At 47.8% G+C, this 15,552-nt stretch overlaps 1 protein-coding gene across 1 annotated transcript; it reads right to left on the reverse strand.

Moving 5' to 3' along the window:
• Positions 1-987: 987 nt before the first annotated feature.
• On the reverse strand, positions 988-12,815 carry LOC142443149 (endogenous retrovirus group K member 10 Gag polyprotein-like). The gene is made up of 3 exons (XM_075544701.1): positions 11,997-12,815; positions 1,906-2,325; positions 988-1,614 (listed from the first exon to the last, which is right to left on the reverse strand). The coding sequence occupies exons 1-3, from the start codon at positions 12,813-12,815 to the stop codon at positions 988-990; spliced, it is 1,866 nt and encodes a 621-aa protein (XP_075400816.1).
• Between the last annotated feature and the right edge of the window lie 2,737 nt (positions 12,816-15,552).

Raw genomic sequence — 15,552 nt, forward strand, 5'->3', positions numbered from 1 at the left:
ACAACCGCCACTTCCCTGTTTTCTTTTTAATAACAAACACAGGCGTATTCCAGCGCGAGGTGGAGGGTTCAATGTGTCCAGCCTCCAGCTGTTCCTGCACCAACTGTGTGGCGGCGGACAACTTATGTGATGGGAGGGGCCATTGGTCAATCCAGACAGGCTCATCACTCTTCCATGTAATCTTTTCTGCCTGGAGTGCAGGAGGAGCAATGGCCCTTACAAAAAATGATTAGAAAATCCTAAGCCTGTGCGATCATTTTTTGGGACAGCTGCGACGGGCGTTGAGTCTCCCTGACTTAGTTTGCCTAATCCCTGCCCGGGCAAATAACCCTGGGAAAGCATTTGTTGGGAGACGACTTCGTTAGGGCTGCACATAAAAACCTTCATTTGAGAAAGAACATCCCTGCCCCAGAGATTGACGGGCAGGCCGGGAACAACAAAAGGCTGAATTGTACCTGTATTGCCCTCGCTATCCTCCCAGGTTAGAAGTTGGGAACTTTGCAGGGTATTTTTTGACTGCCCAATCCCTTGCAGATGAGTTAGAGAGGCCTGTAAAGGCCAAGCAGAAGGCCAGGAGCTTTGAGAAAGGACAGTGGAGTCTGCTCCAGAGTCTAAGAGGCCCTCAAAGGCCTTTCTCTGGATCTTAAGAGTAAGTGTTGGGCGATCCTTAGTAATGGCCTGGACCCAATAAAGGTCAGAGGAGCCCGGTCGGGAGGCACCACGAGTATTGCTGATCGCCGGGTGAGAAGTGTTCAGAGGCAGCGGTAGGGCTTGGGCCAGGCGCTGCCCTCGCAGGATGGAAACAATACCTTTAGAAACACTTGCCAAAATCTTTATTTCTCCTGCATAATCACTATCTACCAATGAGGGGTGAACAGTAATACCATTTAGGGTGGTTGAAGAGCATCCCAAAATCAGAAAAAAAGGTGCCTGGTGGTGGGGGGCCAAAAATTCCAGTGTCGATAATTCGCACTCCATCTTCGGGGGTTAGTATTGTGGGGGTGGTGGTACACAGGTCCACTCCTGCGCTTCCTGGGGTGGCCCGGTACAGGGAGGGTCGGGCTGCTGGCTGTTCCCCAAGGCCGGAACAAAGGGAATGGGTTCAAGGGCTCGGGGCTGGCCCCGCTGGCCGTTTCCCGAGAGCGGAGGCAAGGGACGCCCGTTGATATCGGTAATGGAGCGGCAGGCAGTAACCCAATGCTTTCCCTTTTTACATCGGGGGCAAGGGGTAGTGGGGATGGCGGGGCGGGCGCTCGATTCCGCAGGGGAGGTAATTTTAGTGAAGAAGGGGGCTGCGACAGGGCACTGCCGGGCGAAGTGTCCCGGTTGGCCGCACTTAAAACAATTTTTCGAAGAATTATTGACCTGCAAGGCGGCGCCCACTGCAAGATGAATGGCCTGGGAAACCTTAGCGGAAAAAGGGTCGACATCCTGGCACAAGTGTAACATTTCATCAAGGGTCTTATCTCTAGCCTTGCCACGCATAACCGCCCTGCAGGATAAATTAGCATTTTCATAGGCCAGCTGTTTAATGAGCTTATCACTAGCAGCCTCATGGCCGAGGGTCCGTTCAGCCCCTTCCAAAAGGCGGCTAACGAACTCATTGTATGGCTCCTGCAGCCCTTGAGTTATTTTAGTGAGGGGGATAATGGCTGAACCTTAAGTGGGAAGCGCTCGCCACGCGCCAAGGGCGGCATTGGCAGTTTGGGCTAAGAGACCGATTGGGAAGCGTTGCTGGCGTGTTTCAGCAGCATACATGCCCTGCCCACTAAGCTTTTTAAAGGTCCAAGCAGCCGAAGGTGATCGAGGGGATTTGAGGTTAGTGGCGGCAATAGACTGACATCTATCAAAAAAATTGGCTTTCCAAGTTAAAAATTGGGCTCGAGTCAAAACAGCCTGCACTACTTGCATCCACTCGGCAGGAAGCATATGGCCCCCGCAGGAGACGGCGTCCAAAACACTTAAGGTGTAAGGGGCGTTGGCTCCGTAAGTTCGGATTGCGGTGTTGAGTTCCTTTAAGTTTTTAAGGTGGATCTTACGGAATTCCCGAGTTTTAGAGCCAGTCCCCTGTACAGGCGGCTCCTCATCTTCGCTCCCGCTTTCGTTTTCGTTCTCAGACCCCGACGTGTTATCATTTTTCGCCTCCCCGTCCTCGTTACCAGAGCCCACGGGTGGGGAGCCGGCGGACTCTGCCTGAGGGTTATCAGGGGTGGACCTCGGGGAGGACCTGGTGGAGCGGGTGAGAACGGGGAGCAAGAGCTGGGCAGGTTTGGCCTTCTTTGTTTTAGGGACATGCTCTTTAGCGGACCCGCAAGGGTGTGCTGCCTGGCAAGGTGAACAAAAAATAGTTTCTCGGAGGGACGTTTGAAGGGAGGAAAGTGTTAAAATAAGATTAGTCCCAAGAAATTGTTTGTGCGTAAAGCAATTTTATCAGGATGTTATTATTACACTATGCAAGCTATTACCTTTTGCTCTTACCCGTTTGCACGCACCCTCCCCATTCCCTCTGGAGCTGTCCAGCCTCAGTCCATTTGAAATATTTTATAGGCGACCCTTCCTTTTCTCCCCTTTCCCTCCCAGTGACAGCCCTCCATTAGCCTCATATTTTCCATATTTTTCTTTACTCCGCAACCTCCTTAGACCACACGTTAACTCCATTATCCCTGAATCTTCTCCAGCCTCTCCCAACCTCCCAGTCAGTACATCCTGGAGACACCGTATTAAATCTTTAACACCCAAACCTTTGGCACCCCAGTGGGAAGGTCTGTACACTGTCATTCTCACCACTCTCTCGGCTGTCAAAGTAGTAGGTCTACACTCTTGGATATACCTCTCCAGAGTCAAACCTGTAACCAAAGTTAATCATGTTCCCCAGTGGTCTGTTCAGTCTACTGGTCCTATGTCTCTCCGCCTCACTCGCCTCACCAAACCAGCCAGCTAAGCCTAGCATTAATTTCCCCTTTCGCCTGGAGGTTTTTTTCTCACTGAAAATGTAACTAACCCCCAATATCACCAGCATCACCTACTCACAGGAAAAAGTTATCTCCTAGCCACAGCTGATTGCCTGGTCACTAGTTATTCTGGCCCAGTCTACCTTAATTTCACCTTGTTCAAACACAGTTCCAACTCCCTGAATGCGCACCTTCTCCCAAAACCAACTTCCCCCATCGTTTGTTTTCTATATGACCAAACCTCTAACCCCGCTTGTGCACAAAAATGGGTAAAACAAAACACAGGGTGCCCTGAAGGTCCTGCAATATTCACCATGCTCGCCCCTACCCTGTAACCAAATCCCACCTGTTCTTTTGGTCAGGAATACAATTCCCCTTAACCATCCCTGACCCGTACAACAACAGATAGACCAAACCAGTCAAGGGAGGCTGGTATTTTAACTCCCACAGCACATATCCTAATGCTAAACTGTTCATATAAAGGTTGTTAGCCCAGGTCCAATCCACCATCCACCGTAATATTCAGATCCCAAAACATCAACTCATTAACCAAATTTCTAAACCTTCCAAGTCTCTCTTCTCCTGGATCGCCCTGCTACAGCAGGGACTGGCCATCACCAACCTTGCTAAATTAGGCAACCTTTCCACCTGCCTCATGTGCGCAGCCCTGGAATGCCCTCCTCTAGCAGCAGTCCCAGTTCCCAGGTGGTCATCTGCACTTAAGGTCTCCACCATGCAACCCATAATTATCCCCAATGTCCCTCTGTACTTCACACCAGGGTACACACAGGTGCCGTTTTGCTACTCCAATGCATCCACTCAACTGTGCAACACCACAATGCCATCCTCCCAGCCAATAACAGCACCAGCAGAATTTTTCTTCTGGTGCAATTATACACTCACCAAACTTCTTAACATCAGTAGCAGGTCTGCCTTCTTGTGCCTACCTGTCACTTTAGTTCCGCAGCTCACTGTCTACACCCCAGCTAAATTCCAGAACAAATACACCCAGACACATAGTCACCACAGTAAAAAAGCAGTTTTTCTCCCGGTTATTGTAGGCCTTTCCCTAAGCGTACTCACCAGTCGCGGTGGGACTGAGTGGTGGCACCCTGGGACACTCCATCACCACAACCAATCAGTTAGCAGAACGCTTCCAATCGACATTCGCTATCTCCGCAGAATCTTTAGACTCCTTACAAAAACAAATAACCTCTATTGCTCAAGTTACCTTACAGAACCGTCGCGCTCTAGACCTCATCACGGCAGAAAAGGGAGGAACCTGCCTCTTCCTCCAGGAGGAATGCTGTTATTACATCAATGAGTCGGGAATTGTGAAAACCAATATCCAGATCCTTAACAAACTAAGCCGTGAGTTACAGAGCACCAGGCCAACAACAGATGGAACTATTCCCTGGTGGAGCACTTCTCTGTACTCCTTTTTAGCCCCCATAATAGGACCCATAATTTTAATTACACTTTTATTTTTAATTGCTCCTTGTTTTATCCAGTTTTTTCAAAACAGGCTCCGCAACATCACCCAAGCTGCAGTTCACCAAATGATGTTGCAGCTGCATGAACCCCAATATGAAACTGTCTGGGAGCCTCGATATGAATTCCCCCATCGTGCGTCGACCCTAGAATCCCAGTACTCCGCCTTACAAAGCCCCCCTCCCCCTTAAATCGTCGTCCATGGTCAGCATGAAGCAGTTACGGAAAGACAACATCGTCCATTTTCCCTATAGGGTGGAGTCTGGGATGAAGGATCTTAGCACAAGTAACTCCATTTTGATTTTGGAACTATGTTAAGTTCTTGTAACTTACCCTGTACCTACCCCCCCTTGTGGGAAGCCGCAGCTCTCGCCGCCATTACAAGATGGCGCTGGGCAGTCAGGGCGGTGGCCCAGTTAAGTGGTAAACAACCACTTAGAGCATGCGCACTGCTTAGATGACGTAGTCATAACTTCACCCTGGAGTATGCTAATAAGGGTTCTGGTGAACGCACCAATCAATGCACAGCACGTCCCCATAGAGCGCATATAAGCAGCAGTAGTTTGGGGCTTCAAGGTCTTTTTCCGCATCTGCAAATCGAACCCACATTAAACGCCTATGGAAGAATCCTGTTGTGGCGCGTCCTTCTTGCTGGCGAGACTGAGCGCGCGACAAGTGGTGCCGAAACTCGGGAACGACCACCTCCGGCACGAGCGGAGACCCCCTGTCATCAGGGAGGATTCAGAACCGCACGGCGTGGGAAGAAACGGTAAGTTCTGAGAGACATGAGCCTGAATGATTGTTAAGCCACTTGCTGGTGCTTGAGTGTTGGCGTGTGAATACTTCCGCTTTCGGTTTTAACGGCGAACAGCCAGCCGCCTTTTCTTTATCGCGCATAAATCGGGTGTAGATAAATCCGTGCGCGCCCGTGTGTTGTCTTTGTATACATAAGCAGGCAACATGGGGAACACGGCAATAAAGACTATGGTTATGGCTCTCGATGCCCTATTGAGAAAGAGAGGATTAAAAATTTCAGAACAGACTTTGTGTAAATTTGTAAAAAACATAGATGAGATAGCACCATGGTTTGTTTCCACAGGCTCGCTAACATCCGCGAGCTGGAATAAGCTAGGGCGAGACATAGACCGAGCCGCTGAAGCCGGACGGCTGAAGCCGGGGATTAGACCCATTTGGAAGCTAGTGAAAGCATGCATTGAGGACAAAGAGTATGAGCAGCCATTGCGCCAAGGGCAGCAGGCTTTAGAAGATGTTCAGGAGAGCATGTCAGAAACAGAGCGGGAGGAAGAACAAGGAGCTCGTAGGAAGCAGCACAAAGCTGTTAAAAATGAGGAGGCTGCACAGTTAAAATTAAAAGAGGAAGTTGATCAACAGAAGAAGAGCCGTGCCCGCCATTCGGAGCCCTTGTACCCATGGCGAGAACTAGAGCTTCTTGAGTTATCAGAGGAAGAAGAGGAACAGTTAGAGGAGGCAGCCGCTCGCTACGAGGAGGGACGGTATAATGCTTTTCAAGTAACCGCTGTGAGCCCGTCCGCACCACCCCCTTATAGCGAGAACAGGCAGAAAGGGTGTGGATACTCCTTTTGCCCACCCGGTACCCGCAGAGCAATACAACAAATGTACCCAGTATTTGAGGACCAGAATAATGTTCGTTATCATACGCCTTTAGAGCATAAGCAAGTGAAGGACTTAGCTGAAGCAGTAAGATCTTATGGTGTCAATGCAAATTATACTCAGTCCCTGATTGAGAGACTTACAGGCAATGCTATGACACCTGCTGATTGGACTTTTGTTACAAAAGCAGTCTTGACAACAGGACAGTATTTGGAGTGGAAATCCTTGTGGCAGGACCTATTAATGGCTCAGGCTAGGGAAAATGCCGCGGCGGGGCAACCCGCATGGAATTTTGAAATGCTGACAGGTCAAGGAAGATGGGTTAACAATCAAACAGCCTTCCCAATACAGGTATATCAACAAATAAATACTGCCGCGAGCAAGGCATGGAGGACCTTGCCTAATAAAGGAGAGGTTAGAGGTAACTTAAATAAAATTATACAGGGACCTACTGAGCCTTTCTCAGATTTTGTCGCCCGTATGTTGGAAGCGGCAGGAAAAATCTTTGGAGATCAGGACACAGCCATGCCTCTCATTGAGCAGTTAGTTTTTGAGCAGTGTACTAAAGAATGTAGAACAGTTATAACACCCTGGAAGTCCAAAGGACTGCAGGCATGGATGAAGGCTTGCAGGGAAGTTGGCGGTCCTTTGACAAATACAGGATTGGCTGCTGCAGTATTGGTGGCCCTAAAAAGAGGCCCCCTAAAATGCTTTCAGTGTGGTAAGGAAGGACACATTAAAAAACATTGCCCTACTGGCACCGCGAGTCAAACTAGGATAGGGACCAAAAGGACCCCGGGAGTTTGCCCTCGGTGTGGTAAGGGTAGACATTGGGCCAACGAATGCAGATCTGTGAAAGATAGCAAGGGGCGCCCCCTAGAGCAAAATGACTAGGAGCCAAAAAACGGGAAGCGGGGCCCTCATCCCCAGGGCCCGCAAATGTATGGGGCAATCCAGGAGGACGGCCTCCGCCCACTGGGGAGGCCACTCCCAAAAGGGCCACTGCGGGATCCACAGGGGTGGACCTCAGTGACACCACCAGAGCAGTACTAACGCCACAGCAGGGATGCCAGCCCATCCCTACGGATTTTTATGGTCCCCTTCCAGAAGGCACCGTGGGCTTGCTGCTTGGTAGGTCCTCCACCACCTTAAAAGGCTTAATTGTGCACCCAGGAGTCATTGATCAGGATTTTACAGGACAAGTAAAGGCAATGTGCTCCTCCCCACGAGGAATATATGCCATCTCACCTGGAGACCGTATCGCGCAGCTCTTGGTGTTGTCTAGCAAGCATGCACTATTCCCAAGTACTAAAGTTAGTAGAGAAAAAATGAGCTTTGGATTATCAGGAGAAGCTGGGGCCTTTTTCTCAGTGCAGTTAGATCAACGCCCAACTTTGACATTGGACATTGAAGGGAAAACCTTTGAAGGTATATTAGACACAGGGGCAGACAAAAGCATTATATCCACCAAATGGTGACCTTCCTGCTGGCCGGTAACACAATCTTCACAGTCTCTACAAGGACTCGGGTATGCATCCATGCCTATGATAAGCACCAGATGGTTGCACTGGAAAGCTGAGGAAGGACAATCAGGCCAGTTACAACCATATGTCCTCCCCTTACCTGTAAATTTGTGGGGAAGGGATATGTTGACAGACCTAGGATTAGTACTAACCAATTATTACTCACCTATAAGTCAAGAACTTATGCAAAAAATGGGATATGTACCGGGAAAGGGAGTTGGGAAACACCTACAGGGTCGTCCTGAACCAATAGAGGTAGCAGTGAAGAAAGATCGCACAGGTCTGGGTTTTTCCTAGGGGCCACTGCGGAGCCGCTACCCATTCCGTGGCTCTCAGCAGAGCCAGTTTGGGTACCACAGTGGCCGCTCCCAGTAGAAAAATTAATTGCGGCACAAAGGCTAGTTAAGGAACAGCTAGAACTAGGACATTTAGAACCATCCGTGTCCCCGTGGAACACACCCATATTTGTTATTAAGAAAAAATCAGGGAAGTGGAGATTGTTGCATGATTTAAGAGCCATCAACGCCCAAATGTCACTCATGGGCCCTGTGCAGAAAGGCCTCCCATTGCTATCTGCAATACCTAAAGGCTGGACCGTCATTATAATAGACATTAAGGATTGTTTTTTCTCCATCCCTTTGCATAAGAAAGATAAGGAAAGATTTGCCTTTACCCTACCCTCCATTAATCATGAAGAACCTGACAAACGTTTTCAGTGGCGAGTTTTGCTACAGAGAATGGCCAATAGTCCTACTATGTGCCAGTTATTTGTGGACCACGCCCTAGCACCCGTCAGAGAAAAATTTGGTCAGTTAAAAATCTACCATTACATGGATGACATATTAATAACTGGAGAAGAGGAGCCAGATGTGCAGCAGGGATACAGAGAGGTAGTTAAGGAATTAGAATCCCATCAGTTAGCCATAGCACCAGATAAGGTCCAAAAATCTTCAATTGGACAGTTTTTAGGAGCCACAATAAGCCCATGTCACATAATACCTCAAAAATTGACTATACGGAAGGATCAGTTAAAGACATTAAATGATTTTCAAAAGTTGCTAGGAGATATCAATTGGCTCCACCCATATTTAAAGGTATCCACTGCTGACCTTAAGCCATTGTTCAATATCTTGGAAGGAGAAAGCCTTGTTACTTCTCCTCAAGAAATCACTCTTCAAGCCCAGAAAGTATTAGAACAGGTTGAAAAGGCCATTTCTGAAGCGCAGTTAGATAGAATAGACATAAAATCTCCTTTTCAGCTGTGCATTCTAAAAACTGCCTGCGCGCCTACTGCGGTCTTGTGGCAGACTGGGCCTTTGTTGTGGATCCATGCCCACTCCTCACCTTCCAAAACTATTGAACACTACCCTTTTATGGTAGCCACAATGGCCCTAAGGGGTGTTAAGACAGCTATTATGCATTTTGGAAGAGAGCCTAGCAGCGTCATTGTCCCATATACTAGTGAGCAAGTTTCTACACTGTGCGCCACTATGGATGAGTGGGCAATTTTTAAATGCAGTTTTAATGGACTAATAGACAACCATTATCCTAAACATTCCTTGTTGCAATTTGTGACTGCTCATCCAGTAATTTTTCCCCGTGTCACTGTTAACAACCCCATTAAGGAAGCTTTAGACATTTACACAGATGGCTCTAGAACAGGCAAAGGATGTTATGTAATAAACGATCAAGTGACTACATTACAATTTTTAGCTGATGCACCCCAATTAGTAGAATGTTTGGTGGTCTTAGAAGTTTTTAAGAAATTCACGGAGCCAATTAACATCATATCTGACTCCCATTATGTAGTCAACGCGGTGTCTAAGCTGGAAATTGCTGGCTACATTAAGCAATCCAGCAAGGTAGCAGACATCTTGTCTCAAATTAGAAAATGTATTTTGCAACGAAAACACCCATTTTATATTCAGCATATACGTGCTCATAGCTTGCTCCCGGGACCCATGGTAAAAGGTAATGATTTGGCTGATCAAGCTACAAGAGCTTTCCCTGTGTTAACTAAATCCCACTTTGAACTTGCTAAAGACTTTCATGAGCTGTATCATGTGCCTGCTGCCACCCTACGCATTAAGTTTCCAATTACTCGCGCAGAGGCTCGCACTATTGTGTTGCAGTGCGCCAAGTGTGCAGAATTTATTTCCAAACCCTCGGTCGGGGTAAACCCTCGAGGCGTCCATCCTCTCGACATCTGGCAAATGGACGTTACCCATGTATCTGCTTTTGGAAAGTTGCAGTACGTGCATGTGTCAGTGGACACCAGTTCTGGCATTGTACATGCAGCACCCCTAACGGGGGAAAAATCCAGCCAAGTAATTCAACACTGCTTAGAAGCCTGGAGTGCATGGGGCAAGCCCACCATGTTAAAAACAGATAATGGGCCTGCATACACTTCCACCAAGTTCCGACAGTTTTGCTTGCAAATGCAAGTGAAGCACTTCACGGGTTTGCCGTACAATCCCCAAGGGCAAGGAATTGTGGAACGATGTCATCGCACTCTAAAGCAATATTTATCAAAGCAAAAAGGGGGAATAGTGACCGTGACGGTCACTACCCCTAGAATGGCTTTATCTCTAACCCTTTTCACCCTAAATTTTTAAAATTTGGATGAGAAAGGCCAATCAGCTGCAGACAGACACGGGCAATGGCCAAAGCCACCAAAGGAAATGGCCCGGTGGAAAAATGTCCTAGACAACAAATGGTATGGCCCGGACCCCATATTAATCAGGTCCAGAGGAGCAATTTGTGTTTTTCCACAGGAAGAAGAAAACCCCATCTGGGTGACAGAGAGACTGGTGAGACTAATTAAGAAGGAGGATGAAGATCGTGGGAGCAGAAAGAATGAAGAGGACAGCGATCCATCCAGCGCTACTATTGACGCTAATGGTGATATGGGCCCCGGTAGCACAGGGAATTAAGAACAGTATTGTGTCTCAAACCACTGAAGCGTTACTGCAATGTCAGCGTGTGGATGCCCATCTGACCTCTGGCATTTTATTATTAAATCAAAAAACAGATTTGCTCCAGCAGCAAATCAACCAGTTTACCACTATGGTACAATTAAGCTGTGTCTCTTCCACCACAGCGCTTTGCATCACTCCAGTGTTATATGATAATTTTAGTGCATTGAGTGCTAATATTTCTCAGTATCTCACAGGACAATGGACCAAAGAGTTGAACCAGCTGCAAGAAGACCTCCTGAATCAAGTTGTCCGATTGAATGGAACACACTTGGAACCCCTTACCCTTGAAAATTTTTCTTCTTGGCTTTCATCTGCATTTTCCTACTTTAAGGAGTGGGTGGGGGTGTTTACATTTGCTGCAATAATGTGCTGTGGAGGAGTGTTGTTGCTATGGTTGCTCTGCAAACTTAAAGCTCAGCAAAGGCGTGACAAGGTCATCATTGCGCAGGCGCTCTTAGCGATTGAGCGTGGTGGTTCCCATGATCTTTGGCTTTCTTTGTTAAAAGAAAACTAACCCCCATAAGTTGTCAGCTCTCGCACCCCAAAGGGAAGACCCCATTGCACTGGGAAGAGTGACAGAAATTGGATCTTGGCCAGCCCTTGCACCATGCGGAGCTCTGCTCATTGCACGCATCAGGGTGACCAGATTTGGGTTCTTATATCCATCTTGATCTCCTGGGGCTGCTGGAGGCTCCGGGATGGATCGATGGATTAGGCCTAAAATAAATAAGAAAGGAGGAGATGTGGGAAGCCGCAGCTCTCGCCGCCATTACAAGATGGCGCCGGGCAGTCAGGGCGGTGGCCCAGTTAAGTGGTAAACAACCACTTAGAGTATGCGCACTGCTTAGATGACGTAGTCATAACTCCACCCTGGAGTATGCTAATAAGGGTTCTGGCGAACGCACCAATCAATGCACAGCACGTCCCCATAGAGCGCATATAAGCAGCAGTAGTTTGGGGCTTCAGGGTCTTTTTCCGCATCTGCAAATCGAACCCGCATTAAACACCTGTGGAAGAATCCTGTTGTGGCGCGTCCTTCTTGCTGGCGAGACTGAGCGTGCGACACCCCCTCCCTTGTATAAAACCAGCATATTTTTACTAATAGGACGCTTGCTCAGTCAGCTTGCCCAACTTCTAGACGCTTGCTCAGCTAGTTTGCCCAACGCCCACCCAACTACCAGAAAATTTTAACAATTACTTCCTTTTCTTACAATCCCTTGTGTAAGCATAGTTATCCCCCTTTTTCCCCCTGTGCCTGTCAGAAAGGGGTATAAAAACACCATTCACACTTCCCTCTGCACGGCTTCAATAACTCAATGCCCTGAGTTGCTGATCCCGCCCGCAAGCTTCTCAATAAAGCCTGCTTCTAAAACTTTCTTAATTGGATCTCTGGTTCTGTTTCGCGCCCAAATAAACCTTACAGAAAGTTCCGCGGAAAGGCGGGCGAAATCCTTTTGGAGGTTTAAAACTTCCTTTAATTCAACGACTTGGGAGCAAAGTTTTGCCTTTGCCTCAGAGAGGGCGGGCATTAAGGCGGCGGAGACTGGGAGAGCGGGGGCGCACATCTGATTGTTATAAGGTGGAGGTCTGGCTAAAAGGACAGGGGGCCAGTCAGGGTTATGGTAACGTGCCGCTTCTTCCTCCAGAGTGGCCACGTCCTCTGGGTCTAGGGGCTCGTCATTAGTGGCTTTGGAAAACACAAGGTAGGTAGCAGGCAAATTTTTGAGGCTATACTTCTCTTGTGGGAGGGGAAGGTAATGGGAGGTAGTGGGGGCAGGCTCCCCCGCAGCGGGCTTTTCTGAGTCAGGTTTCTCTGAACCTGGCACTTCTATGATTACCGAGGAAGATTTGGAAGGGTTTTTATCCGAACAAAGGGAAGAAACGGAGGCCGAGTGAGAAAGTGGGCGGAGGCAATATTCCGCCACCGAGAGAAGTTGTTGCTTATCTGGGTCCTTAGAAGCGGCCTCAACAATGTCCCTGATCAATCCCCAATAAGAAAAAACCGCGGCGGGAACAGCATTGGGTCCTTCTTTATGCAGTTTCTCATTTACATCCCTCCCGACCTTTTGCCATTTCCCACGATGTATTTCAGGCCCATTCACTATAAACCATGGACAGACTTTGTCTACAAAAAGAAAGAATCTTATCAAATCCTTTTTCTTAACTCTTACTCCTCTCTCTCTGAGGGAAACTTTAAGGTCCTTTATAAAGACCATCTCTTTAGTTAGTTTTCGGCCCATCTCTATGGGACGGACGAAGTTCTACTCACCGAGGCTGATCAGTCTTCGTGAGCGGCGAAGACAGTCCACGACTTCTTCTTCATCTCTTCATCGGGGCCTGGCCGGGCGTCTTCTTCTGGGAGCTCTTCTGGAGCTGGGGATCCAACCGGCAAGGGTCCACACCTCGGGCCCCACGTTGGGCGCCACTTGCCCCGACTGGCGGGACTCAGTTATTCGAGGAGTTCCGAGGGGGACCCAGCCTGAAAGAGAAACGGGCGAGAGAGGAGCGAGACCAAGCAGATTCTTGTCAAGGTCTCAGTTTATTGCTACACAAGCTTTTTAAAAGGTGAGGCAAACAAAAGAATTCCAAGGGAAGATAAAAAAAGGGAGGACGGGGGGTGTAGAGCACACAGGGCGGACAGACACAAATCTACGGCTGGAATGTCTGGTGCTGGAATAAACAAAGGTGGGCCATCTGGTGTTTGTCAGGGTAAGATAAGGTTGAGGCTGCCGGGCAGGCAATATGGAATTGGTTTTGTCAGGCTGATTATGTCCGGTTCCCAACAGCTGACTTTGGTTGGAAATGCACACATTTTAGATGCAGCAGAGTCCCCTGGGAAAGGGACATTTTAAATAGTGTCTATGGTCATCCCCTAAATTTGAGGGATTAGTTTCCTAGATAGACAATACTTTAATCCAGGGTGCCTGCTGGGTCTCAAGCAGATGTCTTTTTGTTCCAAACCTGAAATATTGTTATTCTTATTCTGCTCCCCCCTGCCCCGCTCCCGTTAGCTTTGACTTTCCACTCACTGCTCTGCTGTATGTTTCTACTTGATCTCCTGACTGGTTTTACCCGAATTTTGGATGTGCTCTGGCAAACCAGGGGTCTCTCATCTCACAGTCTTGCATCAATTAGAAGTTAAAGAGTTGAAACTATTCTATTCTGGGGCCAACATTCTCCAATTGGAAACCTCCTCCCTGCGACCTTATGACACTTGAATGTCTTTATTTACATTAAGACTGGCCTTAGTTATCAAAACTTGACACATGTTGTTTGTAGGAGTGCTGGAGTTGGTGATGGCAGTGGACCAAAGAAAACCCCTGAAGACTTTGAGGAGGTTGATAAGGAAGTGTTGGTGTGGAAAGAAAAGATGTATGGAGACTGTGGGTGTTGACGATACCCTGGTGTCCACCTGATGTTTTCAACAAATGATAGTCTGTCCACTCTCTGGGACACAGGACATACAGGAGTCCAAGGCAGGGCAGAGACCTTGAGGGGCTGGAGGGAGAGCACAATGAGCTCAGAAATACTTGGTTTTCCTTTGACCCTTAATGCTCACCGCTTAGGTCAAGTGCTCTCTCATTATAGACTAACAGGCATATGGTTCGAACAAAGAGTTACCCTAAGATGGGCTCAGAAGGTAGAGGGTTGTCTGTTCTCTATCACTTTCTGTTTATAAAGACTAGACTCCGTCACATGCAAATCATTCTTCAGGCACTAGGGTAAATTTCACCCTTCGGCTGGGAAAGCTATCAGTTCTCTTTAGACACGGCTGTAGGTCTTTTGGAAAAGTAGAGCTGTGGTCTACAGATGCTACTGCTGTGTGTTCTCCTTTGCCTGGTGACAGTTCTCCAAGGTGGGAGATTCAGATATCTGACTTGAATCTATGGGGATGGCTGTGACTTCAAGTGAATGACAGGAACCATCGTTTTTGTTTGCAGGTGTCCTGTCCCAGTTGCAACTTCAGGAGTTGGGTCCAGGACTGGAGAAGCCCTCCCAGAAGCTGTCCCTCACCTGCTCTGTCTCTGCTTTCTCTATTACAAATAGTGGTTACTGCTGGAGCTGGATCTGCCAGACCTCGGGGAAGGGGATGCAGTGGTTGGGACACAGATGCTTTAATGGTAATACATATTTTAACCCGTCATACCAAAGCCGACTCTCAATCACCAGAGACACATCGAAGAACCAGTTCTCCCTGCAGTTGAACTCCATGACTGCTGAGGACACGGCCATGTATTACTGTGCAAGCGTCACAGCCAGGGGAAGTCATTTTCCTTCTTCAAAACAGGTTATCATGGTAATTCTCACCCTATCCGTTACTCAAAACCTGTTGACAATGAAATACAGTCATGTCCAGATTCATGCATTCAATGCATGATTTTAAATATACTGAGCTCAGTGACCTCCTACTGCCCAGGGTCAGGTCTGTGAAGGTTTCTTTCTGAATAGCTCTCTGTGCACTCTTGGCAGTGAATGACTAATGATTTTTATGTCTCAGAAAATAATTGTGGTGATTTCTAGGGCTAAATTTTTGAAGTGCCCTTAGTGATGCTTGCTACACATTGTCTCCCTAGATGCAGAAACAGTGTTCCAGGCACAGAGAGACCCCTGACACCCAGAACAGGTGAACTGCAATGACCTGTTTGGTGGGCAGAGTCATTAGTAAGATCATTCATTGGAATCAAAATGAAGGGGGCACTCATTCGAAGGACAAGTTTGATTCCAAAAGATAGTAAATGTGTCACAAGAGGAGGAAATTGAAAGCTACTTTCTCAGAATGTTCTTTAGGTCCTGTTTTCGGCAGATGCCAGGGAATGAAGTCAGTGATGCTTTCCTCTCAGAAGCTGTGGTTTCTCCACCTTGTCACATCTCTCTAGAGACACCATGTATAATAACTTTTGGGAAACGTCCTGCATTGGAACCTGCCTTCTCTTCATTGTAATTGGCTTTGTCTATCTTTCAACATCTATCCAAAGG

This window comes from Tenrec ecaudatus, chromosome 3 (assembly GCF_050624435.1).
Source record: "Tenrec ecaudatus isolate mTenEca1 chromosome 3, mTenEca1.hap1, whole genome shotgun sequence".
In the NCBI taxonomy this organism is placed as follows: domain Eukaryota; kingdom Metazoa; phylum Chordata; class Mammalia; order Afrosoricida; family Tenrecidae; genus Tenrec; species Tenrec ecaudatus.

Excerpts from the sequence above, each read along its gene's own strand:
- LOC142443149 (XM_075544701.1), bottom strand. The coding sequence starts at position 12,815 with ATGGGCCGAAAACTAACTAAAGAGATGGTCTTTATAAAGGACCTTAAA. Across the intron at positions 2,326-11,996 it reads GCCTTTCCGCGGAACTTTCT|GCAGCACACCCTTGCGGGTC; the intron begins GTAAGGTTTATT and ends TCACCTTGCCAG. Across the intron at positions 1,615-1,905 it reads TTCCTGCCGAGTGGATGCAA|GAGCCATACAATGAGTTCGT; the intron begins GTAGTGCAGGCT and ends CAAGGGCTGCAG.